The 16,818-nt window shown below is 43.9% G+C and overlaps 1 protein-coding gene across 1 annotated transcript in view; it reads left to right on the forward strand.

The window, feature by feature from the left end:
- Nucleotides 1–11,107: 11,107 nt before the first annotated feature.
- Nucleotides 11,108–16,818, forward strand: part of Arhgap10 (Rho GTPase activating protein 10) — a 262,769-nt gene continuing 257,058 nt past the window's right edge. Inside the window, exon 1 of the mRNA XM_085843806.1 lies at nt 11,108–11,293. Coding sequence (XP_085699932.1) covers nt 11,212–11,293 — 82 coding nt within the window. The 5' untranslated portion in view covers nt 11,108–11,211. The remainder of the gene's footprint in view (nt 11,294–16,818) is intronic.

Here is a 16,818-nt window from a genome sequence, read left to right on the forward strand (position 1 = left end):
ACTCCTGGCGGGCTCCAGCCCAAGCCATTGGCATCTTGTATGGAAGTGTTCTGCAAACAGTAGGGTATGTATCATCCCTGTACTCTACCCATCCAATGCCAAATCCTGCCCTTGTACAACAGAAAATGCTCTGCACATTTCTCAGTGCCCACCAGAGGGCCTGTATTACCGTGTCTCACACCTGATAAGCAGTAGGATTCACTATGGAGATCAGGATTTTAGAGTTTATGTTTAGACACCCTTATCATAGATTGGATCAATAGCATTCATTACTTCTGGATAGAGGGTGATAAGCAAAGAACAGACAATTATATTTCTCAGTGAAATGCTACACTTAGGGCTGACAAAATGACTCAGTAGACAAAGGACCTTGCTGCCAGCCCTTAGGACTTGATTTCAATACTTGGGCCTCACAGTGGAGTGCGTTATCTCTGGTACTTTGTCTCTAACTTCTCCATGCCTGTGTTGTCTCTGACCTCCACATGCGTGCATCCGTATACTTCACCCCCACAAACAAATAAGTGAGTAGACAAATAAGTTGTGAAAAGATAATGTTAAGCTCAAAGGTGCAGCTGAGGGCTTTTTATAATTAGGACCACATTTGTTTTTGTGTTGAGAGAGATAATGGAGAGGTTCTTATTTTGTTTTGTTGGCAACAGTTACAACACAAACCTAAGGTTTGCAGTTAGAGGTTTTGTGGTTGTCAGCAAAAGGAGATAAAGGCTCAACTCGCTGCAGTAACCAAGAGAATCCAAGGTCACGTGACTAGAACTTAGTGGTGTACGAAAGGGTAGCACCCCTGCCTATGCTCCTGAGTCAGCTGAAACCTTAGTCAGCTCCACTGGGGACTGAAAAGACTACCCAACAACTGAGGCAAGTGCCTGGGACAACCTCCACCCTGCGGGACATTCCATTCCCAAGTGTCATTTATCTGACACTAATGGAGAGACAGGTGGCAGATGGGAGTGGCCTACAGCCAGGAAGAGACCAGCAGACTAGATGCAGACCTTGGGGAGTCAAGAAAGGGGCTGACCACCAAAGGTGAAAGGGACTGGCGGGCTCTCTAGTCCATCTCCGGTAGTGACAATAGCTAGTGGCCTCTCCTCCTTAGCTGAGTCCATTACATTTTCAGGAAGTGCCTAGCTGCTATCTGTAGACTGTTCAGCATGTATGGAGTTAATTATGTGTGTAGTTTGAATGTGCACATGTTGACAAACACTCAGCATGTATACAGTTAATTATGTGTGTGGTTTGAATGTGAGCATGTTGACAAACCAGGGTCCATTGATTTGGTTTGATTTTTTTCTTTGTTTTGTCTCTTTGCAGCTCTGGCTATCCTGAACTCCTTATGTAGACCAGGATGGCCTTGAACTCAAAGAGATCTGCCTCTGCCTCTCTGCCTGTGTGATAGAATCAAGGTGTACACCACCATGCCCAGTTTCAAGTGTCCATTTTAATATAGTGCAATTTGAAATACTCTAAAGTAGCCCCTAATAAGACAGAGACTGAATGAAGACTGCCCTTAGAGATGATCAAGGTACTTTAAGATACGATCTACGCTTGTATGTGCGCATGTGCAGGCACACATATGTACCTGTGCTTGAGTCTGAGAGAGAGAGAGAGAGAGAGAGAGAGAGAAATGGTTTTCATTTTATTCATACTCTTAGTACACATATTACAGATTTGTGTTTGTTTTAACGTGTTTGTCATTGATAGTCATGTTTAAATGTGATAAGCATATACATATCTTTGGAGATGAACTCATTTAATTCTGGTGAGATTGTTTTTTAAAAGATGATGAGGTTGGGGGAGGAGATATGGCTATGTAGTCCAGGTGGCCTGATGCTCCTAAAATTTAGATATTTGTTTTTTAGGCTTGTTGTGGGAAATACTAAAAAATGAACCCACCAACTCTCTGTGCTGGACCACAGGCACCCAACAGGCCATCTCTCTGGCTGGGGCCCCTGAGTTCCTTTTGCTACCACACACCCCACAGTCAGCCCACATATCACAATACCCAGTACCCTGGTAGAATCAAGCAAGACTCTTAATGCTTAGTTAACCAATCAGATTTATGTATCAATAATATCACAATTTACGAGATGCCAATACAATAATTTCAGAGCCAATTGATAATGATAGAAGCTTTATTCCAATATTTCTCACCTTGTGAAATCATAGCTACTTGTGCCTGGAAAATACCCCATGGGTACACATCTGCAGCCATCTTAGTTCTCCTCCTACTCTGAGCTGCTCTCTGTGTCGGCAATGCTTAGCTCCACCTACTTTTTCCCTGTCCACTCTCAGGCCTCCTCTGCACTAAGGCAATTGGATTGGGAAAAACCTGAAACATAGGTTGGTAATTTTTACTTTGCTCTTCTGTTCTTAGAAAGAAATAAAGCCGTTGCCTCCGACCCTATTTTGTCCTCAACACCAAAGCAGTCCGTAAAAGACAAAACAAGAGCATTGGAAACACGTGCACACGGGAGAGTCTGAAGCTGTCAGAAGCACGCCTGCAGATCGTCCATCTGTTCTAAAGACTTTTCAGTCAATTCTGTTTAATGTTACAAACAGGCAACATGGCTGTGTTCTAGTGCACTTCTAGTTTTGCAGCCAAAGTCCCGCAAATGTCAGGCTCCTGTTATCAAGTGTATGGTCATTTAATCTCCTTGCCCGTGTCAAAACTAAATGGCAGGAACAAAGGCTTCACAACCTAGCTGTCTGGTCTTGCACCTGGAACCTTCCACGGTTCACATTTGTCACCTGATTCATGAAAGCAAAACAACATCCCCAAACAAGACCTGCAAGCTGTTTCCCAAGTGATTCTGAGCCGCTTTGCAGTTTATTCCACTCCTTGGGAACTTTGTATTCTGCTGCTTATTTAATTTTTCAGAAAACATAAGCTGGTATCACAGAAAATGCTTGTGCTTTCAAGAGCAAAAAAGTCAGCCAGAGGTGGTGGTGCACTCCTTTGATCCCAGAATTTGAGAAGCAGAGTCAGGTTGATCTCTGTGAGTTCGGGGCCAGCCTGGTCTACAGAGTGAGTTCTAGGACAGCCAGGGCTACACAGAGAAACCCTGTTGCAAACCTCAAAACCCTGACTCTAAAAGCAAACAAACAAAAATAGATAAAATTAAAACAAAACAAAAACAGAGATTTCTTTGCCTTTGCTGTTTTGGGTGTTGGGGGTAGGGGTCTCCCAATGTTTCTCAGGCTCCATCCTCTTTTCTCAGTCTCCACAGTAGCTGGGATTACAACCATATGCCCCCATTCTGGCTCCTCCTCAGACTTCTTAATCATACTAGTGTGTTCTTTGCGTAAGACTCAACTGGGAAGGATTAAAACACTGTGAACAACTTTATTTTCATCATCTGAATGCCTTACTTGGTAACTAAGAAGAGATAAATTATAAAATCCCAAGAACTAACTTTTTAAAACTCAACATTTAAAGTCTGAGAAAAATGTGAGATTGAAAACTGATGTAGCTGGGGCTGGTGAGATGGCTCAGCAGATAAGATCACCAACTGCTCTTCCGAAGGTCATGAGTTCAAATCCCAGCAACCATATGGTGGCTCACAACCATCCGTAACCAGATCTGACTCCCTTTTCTGGAATGTCTGAAGACAGCTACAGTGTACTTACATATAATAAATAAATAAATAACCTGATTTAGCACTAAACCTAATGAACTATTCATTCACTCATTCATTCATTCATTCACTCATTCATTTATTGAGACAGGGTATCCCTGGTTGTCCTGGAACTTGCTCTGTCAACCAGGCTGGCTTTGAACTCAGAAATCCACCTGCCTCTTCCGCCCAAGTGCTTGGGGTTTTTTTTTGGTTTTTTGAGACAGGGTTTCTCTGTATAGCCTTGGCTGTCCTGGAACTCACTTTGTGGACCAGACTGGCCTTGAACTCAGAAATCCGCCTGCCTCTGCCTCCCAAGTGCTGGGATTAAAGGCGTGCGCCACCACTGCCCGGCTTAAATCCTCTTAAAAGCAAGTTAGAACTGATGAGAGGCTCTTGGGAAACACATTTTCATTCACTCCTGAAGACTAGCTCAGTCAGCTCATCGTCCTGATCCTGCAGACTAAAGGGCTGAAACTCCCTATCCTGCAGACTAAAGGGCTGAAACTCTCTATCCTGCAGACTAAAAGGCTGAAACTCTCTATCCTGCAGACTAAAGGGCCTGCACTCCTGAAAGCACCAGGAAGATTTTTTTTTTCCTATTTACTAAGTATGCTGTGTGAGAGTGATTTTCATTAGCAATGAATCCAGTAAGACCCTTTTCAAGCCGGGCGTGGTGGCGCACGCCTTTAATCCCAGCACTTGGGAGGCAGAGGCAGGCGGATTTCTGAGTTCGAGGCCAGCCTGGTCTACAAAGTGAGTGCCAGGACAGCCAGGGCTACACAGAGAAACCCTGTCTCGAAAAACCAAAAAAAAAAAAAAAAAGACCCTTTTCATCAGATGAAAGCTCCGAGAGTCTATTTGCATCCTTACTAGTGACTGTTGTTACCTGCTCTCAGCAGGTTAGCAAGCGGGTAGCCTGTCTCTTCTATGACTCTTGAGCCTGTAATTATGTCACTTGTGTGTGATTCCTATGTGGCAACGGCTGCTAGTATTCTCAACAACTTCCTCTGTTCACATGTCTATTTTAAATTTTCAAAATTGATCTCATAGTGTTCTTGCTATTTTATAATATTTTCATTAACAGTGTGATTAATTCTTAAAAACTATATTTGACTTTGTAAGATTATATTCAATCTAGGAATAACATAATTTCTTAGTTCCCTCTTATTACACACTTAGACTTTTTCTAATTTTTTGTTTGTTTTGATTTTTAATGAATCAGCACCACCACCATCATCATCGTCTTCATCACCACCACCACCATCATCATCATCATCATCATCGTCGAGGCAGAGGCTCACAGTATAGCTCACTATGTAGCCATGGTTGGCCTGGAACAGCTATGTCAAACACTGTGAGAGAAAGATGATGGCAGATTAATTCCAAGGTTTTTGAGACCTTAACAGTTGGAAAAAATGATGTTGACATCAGGTAACAGGAAAAAGGCTGGACATGGGACAGGCTTAGAAGCAGCGAGTAGAGATTATGTTTGTGGAAGGTAAATACTGTTAAGAATACAGATAGAGATATCCAGTGATGTGAGTCTAGGAGTCTGCAGTGTTGCAGATATGTATTTGGGGTTATTAGCATATAAATCCCCGTTAAGTCCAGGAGACTGAGTTACATTCCAAAGAGACCCAGTATAAGCAAAGGAGGGCTGAGAACTGGGGGACATTTTAACAAGGTGAACAGAGACTACGCGCCAGGCATGTTCCGTATGCTTTCTCCTGTTGCTTTTAGATTCACCCATTTAATCTTTTATGAGGAAGTGCAAATCTTCTGCCCCCTCCCCCCCAGGGTTCCTCTGTGTAGCCTTGGCTGTCTTGGAACTCTGTAGACCAAGCTAGCCTCGAACTCCTGCCTCTGCCTCCCTGTGCTGGAACTAAAGTTATGAGCCTTCACTCCCAGTTTGAGATTGTTTACATGGACCAGGTTGACCTTGACTTCATGAGATCCACCTACCTCTGCCTCTCAAGTGCTGGGACTAAAGTTATATTATATACTACCATACCTGGTAGTGTATACCTTTATTTCTATTTATTTATTCTTTCTATTTAAAAGTGTGTGTGTGTCACATGTGTGCACATGGAGGCCAAGAGTGTCAACCCCCTGAAGCTGGAGTTGCAGTTTCTATGAGTCACATGATGTAGTTGTTAGGACCTGAACTCAGGTCCCCTATAGAAGCAGAAAGTGCTCTCAACCACTGTAACACCTCTCTGGCCTTTTTGATGATCTTTAAAAATATAAATGGAACGTTCCCCAGAATTTCTAACATTTTATTTTATTTTATTTTATTTTATTTTATTTTATTTTTGAGACAGGGTTTCTCTGTGTAGTCCTGGCTGTCCTGGAACTCTGTAGACCAGGCTGACCTCCAACTCACAGATCCACCTGTCTCTGCCCCGAGTGCTGGGATTAAAGGTGTCTGCTACCACTGTCCTGCTATTTTTTTTAAACTGATGGAACTTACATAAAAATAATTTTCTTAAATGGTGTTTTTTCAGAATAGAGCTACACAGAGAAACTGTCTCAAAATAACAACAAAAACCAAACCAAACGAACAAAAATTTAAGTGTTTCAAAGTTACATCTCTAACAACATATTCTAGGAAAAAATATTAAGGAGACTGAAAAATGTTTATGTTCAAAGTAAAAGAACAGGGGAGCTTATTTCTAGTTCTATATCCTCTCCTTCCCTTTCTGCTTCTCTCCTCTTCCTCCTCCTCCTCTTCCTCCTTTTTCTCTTGGCAGTTCTGTACTCAACCCCATGCCTTGCACACGCTAAGCAAGCACCCTGGCGCTGAGATGCCCGTAAGGCCCTATATTTCCTTAAGACATTGTTATTTGCTTTCCGGTGGGTTTTCCTCAACAACAGGCATCATGGGCCAGCAAGATGTGCGAGCCTGACTGATATCCTGAGTTTGATTCCAGTGACTTCAAGTAAAGAATCAACTAATGACTCTGACCTCCACGTGGGTGCCATATCACATGCTGTGTGCGTGCATAGGCAATATATGAAATGTAAACAATTTTTTTTTTAAAAAGGAGATTGTTACTACTCTTACTAGCTCATTATATAATATCTGCAGAACTCAATGGGGGTAGTTTCTAGGGCTATGTATCACCTTTCAACAGACATGTGTATGACATAGGAAGGGTAGAAAGTACTGTACTAAACTATCACAGAAAAGTAACTCAAAGTGTCCCTCTGAACTGGGGAGATGGCTCAGCGGGTAAAAAGAGCACCGACTGCTCTTCTGAAGGTCATTAGTTCAAATCCCAGCAACCACATGGTGGCTCACAACCATCTGTAAGGAGATCTGACGCCCTTTTCTGGAGTGTCTGAAGACAGCTACAGTGTACTTACATATAATAAATAAATAAATAAATAAATAAATAAATAAATAATTCTTTTTAAAAAAATTGTCCCTCTGGTACCAAGGGCATTTTAAAAAACAAACAAACAAACAAACAAACATGGGAAAGACACAGATGAATAGGTTTCCAGTGTGCCTTCAACTTTCCCCTCTACCTTGGGGGAAAAGATGATATGAAAGGGGAAGTAAGGGCCGGGCGTGGTGGCGCACGCCTTTAATCCCAGCACTCGGGAGGCAGAGGCAGGCGGATTTCTGAGTTCGAGGCCAGCCTGGTCTACAAAGTGAGTGCCAGGACAGCCAGGGCTACACAGAGAAACCTTGTCTCGAAAAAAAAAACCAAAAAAAAAAAAAAAAAAAAAAGAAAGAAAGGGGAAGTAAGAAGGAAGAATTTCCAAAATGCTTTTTTAGGCAGATCAAGTTCTGAAGCAAGGACCTGGAAATGATATCACCCTTACCAACAGTGCTCCTTACAGAGTCTTTCAGCAACACAGGAGTTCTGGTAGCTCAGGTTGGTCATGGAAGGAAAACAGACGTCGACATAAACTGCAATGACTACAGAAGTATTCCTCTACTGCACCCAGGAGCTGATTGCAGGTGTGAGTGTTGCCGAAGGACCAGAGAGCAGCATGGCCCTCAAGTGACAGTATCAGGAACGAGAATCCAGAATGAGTTTACAGGTATGGAAAATGAAAAACAAAACAACAAAACAAGCAAACAAACAAAACAAAAATCCCAACAGTGACCAGAAAGTATGCTGCCAAGGTCATTTTTGTTTGTTTGCTTGTTTTATTTTGAAACAGTGTTTCTCTGTGTAGCCCTGGCTATTTTAGAGCTAGCTTTGTACACCAGGCTGGCCTCCAAAGTCACAGAAATCACCTGCCTCTGCCTCCTGAGTGCTGAGAGTAAAGGTACATGCCACCACCATGTCCACAAAACAAATTTTACTGATACTGTACGGACATGCTAGCTGAGAAAACGGATCCTGGTGGAAATGAGGCTGCTGTTGGGAAGTGGGAAAGAAGTGGAGTGCACAGCAGATGCAGGTTAAGGTCACAGCATGAAAAAGAGTGAGGAGATTTGGGGAAAGATGCTATAATGCTAAACAAAACCAACCAACAAAACCAACCAAACAACCAAACCGGAAAGGAGTGCCAGAGCCATAACTAACAGAAGCACTTCTGGGGGGACAGGATCTCTATGTAGACCAGGCTGTCCTGGAACTCACAGAGATCCTCTTGTTCTGCCTCCCAAGTGCTGGGAGTAAAGGTGTGCGGACCACCATGAATGGCCTCTTCTTAGCTGTTCTTTTCTCATTAACCTCCTTTAAGTGGAAGAGAGTCAAGAGGAATGGTCAGAAGGAAGCTTAAATTCAAGAAATGTAAGCAATAGATGATCTGTGCTAAAAACGAAAATAAAGACACAAAACAACTTTGCTATTTTGAGTTTGGTTCTGGACCCGGACAAATGGCATCCTACAGTACTTAAACAGCTTGGGTTGCAGTCATGTAATAACATCGATAAGTTCAGGAAACATTTTTTGGACAAAATGTCTGTCTCAATTTAGCAAGAATTACTGCTGTCAAAGTAACCTTACATAAATATAAGTTATAAAAACTTAACAAATTCAACACTTAAGAAGTCGGCACTCAGTCAACTTTAGGTCGGCTTCTTGTGTGTTTCACTAGCATTATACAGGGACACTTCCATATCATTAAATATTTTCCTACATTGTAATTTAAAATATCGCCATAGCACTCAGTTACATGACTATATACTAAATCACGTGACTAGTCCACTGTGGTCAAGTTCAGTCTTTAAAGCTGTGGCTTTTAAAAATCATTCTGAGACTCAGGCACGGTAAGACACACCTGACCCGCACACTCCTGAGGCTACCGCCGCAGGGGGATTTCAAGCTGCAGGCCGGCATCTGCTCCAGCGTGACAGCTGTCACAAAACCAAGAGCAGCTGCCAAGGGTCGGAGTCTCACTGTAATTATGATCATTTTTACAATTTTTTTGCTTGTTTTTGTTTTTGTTTTTTAGATTTTTATTTATTTATTATGTGTAAGTACACTGTAGCTGTCTTCAGACACTCCAGAAGAGGGAGTCAGATCTTGTTAGAGATGGTTGTGAGCCACCATGTGGTTGCTGGGATTTGAACTCAGGACCTTCGGAAGAGCAGTCGGGTGCTTTTACCTGCTGAGCCATTTCACCATCCCTGTTTTTGTTTTTCAAGACGGGGTTTCTCTGTGTGGCCCTGACTGTCCTGGAACTCAACTGTGTAGACCAAGCTGGCATCAAAAATCACAAAATCCACTGGCCTCTGCCTCCTGAGTGTTGGGATTAAAGGTGTGTGTCATCATTGCCAGGATACACACACATATATATTTTTTTCAGTTAGAAAATTTCTCAGAAGATGAATGAGCCAGAGAATGCAGTGTTGCAAGTCTCCATGTCAATATCACCCAAGTATTTCCAGTATGTTTTCACAACGTATGGCTATTTTCTCCCGCTCTGACTGCTACTATATTTCATCAGAAGCTTTAAAAATATGATAAAGTAGATGGGACACACCATTTGTCATTTGAAATACATTCCAGTACAGAACTCTTGGAGGCAGTAAACAGAATCTTCATGTTGGGCAGTCACCACCATTTCCAGTTCTAGAACTTTGCACTGTCCCAATATGGAACTCCATGTCCACAAAATAAAGAAAGAAATTCCATTCGTCTTCTTCTAGTTTTCCAAGCTCCTCATTGGCTCCTGCTCCTCAGGCGCTTCTCTTTCACAGTCTCTGTTTTAGAAACATTTGTTTTTATTTATGGTGTGTGTGTGTGTGTGTGTGTGTGTGTGTGGGCACGCATGCACACAGCACGCCAGCAGAGGCCACAAGAAGTCTCTGGAACCACTGGAGCTGTACTTACAGGACACTGAATCACCTGATATTGGAGCTAAGCCTTAACTTAGGTCCTTTGTGAGAGCAGCCACGGCTCTTAATTGCTGAGCCATCTCTCCAGCTGCTTTGGAATTTTGGAGACAAGGTTTTCTGTAGTTTAAGCTTGCTATATAGCTGAGGTCACCCCTGGAGTGCTGGGACTGTTGGGATGTGACACTATGTGTGGCCTTCGTGCTGTTCTTGGAAGTATATGGTGTTTTCCTTGGTTCTCAGAAGGGTGGGCATACAGAGTGCAGTCATCTGTGCCAACTCCGTACATGTGGCTCATACTGCTGGGTAAGTTGGAAAGCACACTCAGGTCCAGCAAACCCTCCCAAGCTTGTTCTCATTGTATTTATGTTATATAACACTTGTATGCAATACCCTTGGAAGTTCAGAAGCGGGTGTTGGATGTCCTGGGTTTAGAGTTCCACATGGTTGGGAACCACTGTGTGGATTCTGAGACTCAAACCTTGGTCCACTGAAAGAGCAGCCAAGACTGTTAACTGCTGAGCCATCTCTCCAGTCCCCAAATCTTCACTACGACCAATATAGAAACATTTCATTTCAAAATGAAAACTCCATGGGAAAAAATGATAAAGAATACATCTTATACAGCAGGCCGGCTCCAGGTAAAGGATGGGTCAAGCTTGGTTACTTACAGTGAAGTGGCCTTGGCCAGGGACAGCTGAATCCTGGCTTCTTTAGTAGACCCTCTAGGCTACTAGCTTCTCTCTCCAGGATATTGATACACTGTTGCTGTATTTTGCTCTATTTATAGCAAGATAACCAGTTGCAAATATTTGAAGTTTTCCCTGAAGGTACGGAATATCTACTAACTACACATTGGCTGCAAGAAAAGAAAATGCAAATTCTGGCACTAAAGCAGAAAAAGCCATTGTGTTCAGTCTGTGAGGTGTTAAAGAAGCCTGCCGAACAGAGACTGCTGGCAAGGAGAGACAGGCAGCCTGGGAAGAGGCAGGCAGCCTGGGAAGAGGCAGGCAGCCTGGGAAGAGGCAGGCAGCCTGGGAAGAGGCAGGTCTATTTCAACACGCTTGGCTGGAGTACATGACCTTCGCCTCTCTGTCAGTGTTTTCCTAGGTTCAGAAGTCAAAGTCTTGGGAAGTCAGGGTTGGTTGCTAAGGTTAAGTCACATGCCTGGACCTTGGCTGTGGCAGGACCCAGAGGAAGACTTAGAGCAAAAGTGTCCGGAGAGCTGAATCCTCTAGCTGGAAGCGGGCACGGGAATTTTACTGATACTGTACGGACATGCTAGCTGAGAGAACGGATCCTGGTGGACACGAAGCTGCTGTTGGGAAGTGGAGTGCACAGCAGATGCCGGCACCTACCGGTACCTCAGAGACAAGAATGGAAAGCTACAGGGATCGGGCTCAAGAGCCTCGAGCTTGAGAGTGTTGGCCCTGCGAGCTGGTTTAGAGCTTTCCAAATGATAAGTGGTGGCTGTCACTTCCTCCTCCTGTCTTTTCCTCTTCCTCTTCCACTTCTTCTTTGCCCCTTTATGTTTCCCCTTGACTATACACACTAACATATCTTTAGACAAATTGCAGATCGGAAGTTAATGATTCCCTGAATGGCTGAAGGGTAAGAGTACGTGTGCTCTTAGCTTTTTGTTTCCCATTTTACTGAAGCGCCAATAGACTCTCTGAAGGAGCCTTTGATTGCTGTAGGTTGATTTTCCAGGAGCTAGATATTTGCCCAGTTGAAAGTCACACTGTGGAAACCTCTCTAGGTCATACCAGGGGCACTTTGGGTGCTGAGCAAAACATTCTTGGCAGATAACTTCTTTTTCCTTTCTCATACAAATATGTATATAGCCTTAGTTATATAATGTACATATTGTTACATATACGTGTTGTTAATATCTGGGCAAAACAAATGCCAAGGTCACTTCTTAGGCTAGTTCTTCCACATGTCCCAGGAAAGAGGGCAGCATTTGCCTGGGGGGTGGGGGAGGGGTGGTGTCTGTGGGCATTCAGGAATGCCTGCTGATTTATTTAGACAGACATTTTTATGACCTGTCTAGCGAGTGCCCTCTCTTACCTGCCAAGTCTCTCTAAAAGCTCAGGATGGGTGGAGAAGCAATAACTATAGTAATGACAGGGACTCCGCCTGAGGAAGGCACTAGCAGTTCCATGACCTACATCTCCTTCAGCCATGTTCTTCTAGCTCCAAATTTGAATAGGTCCGAGTACCAGATTTTTTTTTTTCAGAGGATATGAATTTAATGTGGGTGGAGTGAGAAAAGCCGGCTCCCCCACGCTGCTCACCTCCCCACTACCCCTCTCCGCTTCATTAGGAGTGGTCACTTTTTAGCCAGGCTGCCAGGCTGGTACAGCAAGCATCAGTGTGCTGCTTACCCACGCGCTAGCTTTATTCCGTCTGGAACTTCCAGACTGGGGACTTTGCAGTGCTATCATGGCTTGCCTACTCTCTGTCCTTAGTATCTGCTGGCTTGATGCTACAAGGTTAGTGCAATCGTAGAATTTTCTCAGGGTTCCAAGCTCTTTTAAGCTGTAATGTCTGGGAGCTCAGGGGGAAAAAGCAGTCTCTTGCTAGACATACTATGGATGTCAGAAACCTATGCTCCACATCCTTGTGGAGAGCAATGAGCTTGGTGTGAAGCATGTGGGACGTGCCATGCTCTCTTCACCCCATCTCAGCCCACCGTGCTCCGCTCCAGCCACACGGCCCTTTCCAAAGCTCAGTGTCCTCTCTGAGTGTTTCTCTCCACATGACATCTGCATTTCGGCCTGCTAACCCTAATCCTTCAGCTCTCTCTCTCTCTCTCTCTCTCTCACACACACACACACACACACACACACACACACACACACACACACATACACACACACACACTCTCTCTCTCTCTCTCACACACACACACACACACACACACACACACTGATGTCTCAGCCCAGTCCAAGGTCCTCTTGGTAGCACCGTGTCCAGTGTCCCGTGTCCCACTGTTGCTCAGACTTTCCCCTTAGCATTTGCACTTTTGGGGTCCTTTGCTAGATAGTTCTGTGTGCTGAAGCTTCCTGGTCCATGAAGGAGGGGGCCATGCTGGTTTGGCTCAGTGTTGTCATCAAGAACTCTCACAGAATCTGAGTATGGGGGAGGGGGGGTCACAGTAACTTCTGGCAGCAAGAGCAGCAACGCTGCATGTCTCTCGTCACTCGGTGTAGCCACCGAAATCCTGGAGGGTGCAAAGATTTGGGAGTGACTTGAAATAGCACTAACCGGGCATAATGCTCTCAGCACATAATCTTTCTCAAACTGAGGCCACAAACTCTAATAACTATTCTATGAGGAAATGTAGATGTAGTGAGTATACCAAACATATTTGGACAGTAATTCAGTGGTAAGTTGTCTTTTAAGCAAAGGCACATTATGGATTTTTGTTTGTTTGTTTGTTTTTGAGACCGGGTTTCTCTGTGTAGCCCTGGCTGTCCTGGAACTTGCTCTGTAGACCAGGCTGGCCTTGAACTCAGAAATCCTCCAGCCTCTGCCTCCCGAGTGCTGGGATTAAAGGCGTGTGCTACTACTGCCTGGCCTTGGATTGTTAACAGTAGTTATGTGTAGGGAAAAGAGAGGGCTGAGGGGCTCTTTTAAGCTCTATCACTATGCTCTTTCTTATGGTGGTAAGATAACAAGAGAAAGTGTGTGCCACCTCAATGATTGTTAGATATGCAACTCAGTGTGCTTAAGTACTTCTTTCTTCTCACAAGCATCAATGTTGTACTTTTTATTGAATACTGTTAATGATCCACGGATCCATTGTTCATCTGGTTTATCTGTTGGAAGGTTAACCTGTCCTTGTTTGCACAATGGCCATTGAGTGCTATGGGCTACTTGACATTACCTGCCTCTTTTCCACAGTAATTGAGAGAATGGCCAGCCTCTCCTGTGTAAGGGAATGCTGTTCCCCTAAGCCGGTTTGATTAGGAATGAATGAGTTGTAGTGGGATCATCCCTCGAGCTAATGAAAGGTAAAGCTCTTGGGTGTCTGGCAATGTGGAAGGCATTTTGGTTCCGTGAAGGAAGCTTTCTAGATGCTGAAGTCAGCACTGCTGGCTGACCGTGATGAGAGCTGCAGAGGGAGGAAGCTGGACCAACGACACCTTCTCAGTGCAGAAGCCACTTTGTATTTTCTTCATTGCTATTGTCTGTTTGTTCTCATAAAAATGTCAGTCTGTGTTAGAAACTATTTATTGTCCCTTTTATTCTGGGGCCCCTTAACTTATAAAATATTACATTTTTCCATTGCAGCAAAACATGTGTCTACATGACTAAGTTCTGGCCAAAGAGTTGAAAAAAAATTCTTTTTTTAAAAAAGATTTATTTATTTATTTATTTAATTTATATGAGTCCTTTATCTGCTTGTACAGCTTCATGCCTGAAAACGGCATCAGATCCCAGGATAGATGGTTGTGAGCAACCATGTGGTTGCTGGGAGTTAAACTCAGGACCTCTGAAGACCCAGCCACTGCTCGTAACCGCTGAGCCATCATCTCTCCAGGCCAAGAAAAAAAAAGCCTTTTTTAAAAAAATTTTTTAATTTTTTTAATGATATGTATAGAAAGGCTGAGAAAAGCTGGCCTAACTCCACTGGGGCTGAAGTCCTTTGATCTGTTCTCCTTTTTCTCCCCAGAATGCTCTTTGGGAGCCGAGCTATACTATAAGGTTACATACTTTTTTTTTTTAATATTTATTTATTTAGTGTATGAGTTGTCTTCAGACACACCAGAAGAGGGCATCAGATCACATTGCTCTTAACCCCTGAGTCATCTCACCAGCTCTGTAAGGTTACCTAAGTGTAGAATAGCACTTTCCAAGGCATTATGGTATTGTTAAGACGGCTGTCTACTGGACTGGAGAGATGGCTCAGTGGTTAAGAGCACTGACTACTCTGTCCCCATTGTCACCTTGGAGAGTTAAGCTATGCCACTTCTTTCCTGATAGCTTTCCTATAGACTGTAAATCTCCATAAAGCTACTAGAGAGAAATCTCAAGCCAGCTCATACCACCACCATGCTTAAAGGCCTGCAGCAGCATGGGGTGACACCTGCCTAGGAGGCTCCTCACACTTGGGCCCTGTCCATACTTCTCCACAGCCACGAACGCACGTTCTGTCTTAGCGAGTTTTCCTGACCTGGATATGTTGTATGAGCAGATGACATTACGCGGGTGGCTCTCTTGCCATTGTGAGTCCACAGTTCATTGTTCTGTAGCACATGCCATCCTGACTCTTTTTTTTCCTCGTGGCTTAATTTTGCATTGGTGGCTATTTAGGTTGACTCCATTTTGGGCTGCCAGTGGATGTTTTCATTCTCCACCCACCTTCGTGCTCATCCTGTATTTTTTTTTTTTTTTTTTTTTGGTTTTTCGAGACAGGGTTTCTCTGTGTAGCCCTGGCTGTCCTGGAACTCACTTTGTAGACCAGGCTGGCCTCGAACTCGGAAATCCGCCTGCCTCTGCCTCCCGAGTGCTGGGATTAAAGGCGTGCGCCACCACGCCCGGCTCATCCTGTATTGATCCTCTATGTTGAACTCTTGAGGAAGCCTCTGCAACCATTCTTTTGGAGGGGGGGTATGCTCAGTTGCTTCAAAAAAAAATATTTTGTGTGTGTGTGTGTGTTTGTGTGTGTATGTGTATGAGAGAGAGAGAGAACACATATATGCACAGGTGTGGATAAAGGTCAGAGCACAACTTTTGGGAGTGGTGTCTCTTTCTACAATGTGGGTCAGCTTGGAGACAGACATTATTCATTGAGTAATCTAGCTTGTTGACTTAGTTACAGTCCTGTGACACACTGACCAAGGTGATTTATAAAAGAACATCTACTTGGGGGCTTATTTACAGTTTCAGAGGGTTAGTCTATGCCCATCATGGCGTTTAGCATGGTGGCAGGCAAGCAAGGCATGGTGCTAGAGCAGTAGATGAGAGCTTACATCTTAATTCACAAGAATGAGGCAGAGAGAGAAAGTTTGGGCTTTTAAAACCTGAAAGCCCACCTCCAGACGAACCTTTTCCAGTGAAGTCATGCCACCTAATCCCCCCCCCCCAACAGTTCCACACTAGGGACCTAGCATTCAAACAGAGAAGCCCAATCCTGTGTGGGAATTATTCTTACTCAAGCCAATACTCCCCCACTCCCACCCCCACCCCCAGCTTTGTTTGTGAGACAGGATCTTGCTATGTAGCCCTGCCTGGCCTCATACCAGGTAGTCCAGGTTGGCCTTACAATCTCAATCCTCTTGCCTCAGCTTATGGGATCTCGGATTACTGCAGCCTCAGACCATATTCCTGCCTGGGTTTAGGGTTTTGTTTCTGCAGAGCCTGCAGTGTGTTTCGCTCTTTGGCCAGGCCCTAATTCAGTCCAGTTTTTCCTCCCCCTTGCCTCTTTCTTTCCTCGGTAGACTCCTTGCTGATTTTAGTAGGAAATGAACCTTTCAAACTGCCTAGGAGTTATTGGTAAAAGTTTTTTGAAGTCTGAGGATGGACATTAAAGTGGCCTCATCTGTGGCACTCAAACGGTGCTGTTATTTAACAGAGTTTATAGAGTAGGCAAATTTAGATGCTTCCCAGAGGGTTAAGACTCCTCCTACAGCTCACGGGCCAAACAAACTCTTAATTACTGCACTCAGTCTGAACGTTTTAAAGAATCACTTTGAAGTTTCCTGGTACTATTACCATCATTAAACCTTGACATGTAAACATGTGTTGTGAGTTTGTGAAAAATGTATGCCATGTGTGCACCTGGCACATGTTAATTGCTTAAAAATTGTTAGTTGATAAAGTGTCTCCAGTGTAAGATTTGCTGTATACATTTGAGGAAGGTATTGAGTTCTGCTT

The sequence above is a fragment of the Mus caroli genome, unplaced genomic scaffold (genome assembly GCF_978045245.1).
Source record: "Mus caroli unplaced genomic scaffold, Mus_caroli_1 scaffold_10, whole genome shotgun sequence".
In the NCBI taxonomy this organism is placed as follows: Eukaryota; Metazoa; Chordata; class Mammalia; order Rodentia; family Muridae; genus Mus; species Mus caroli.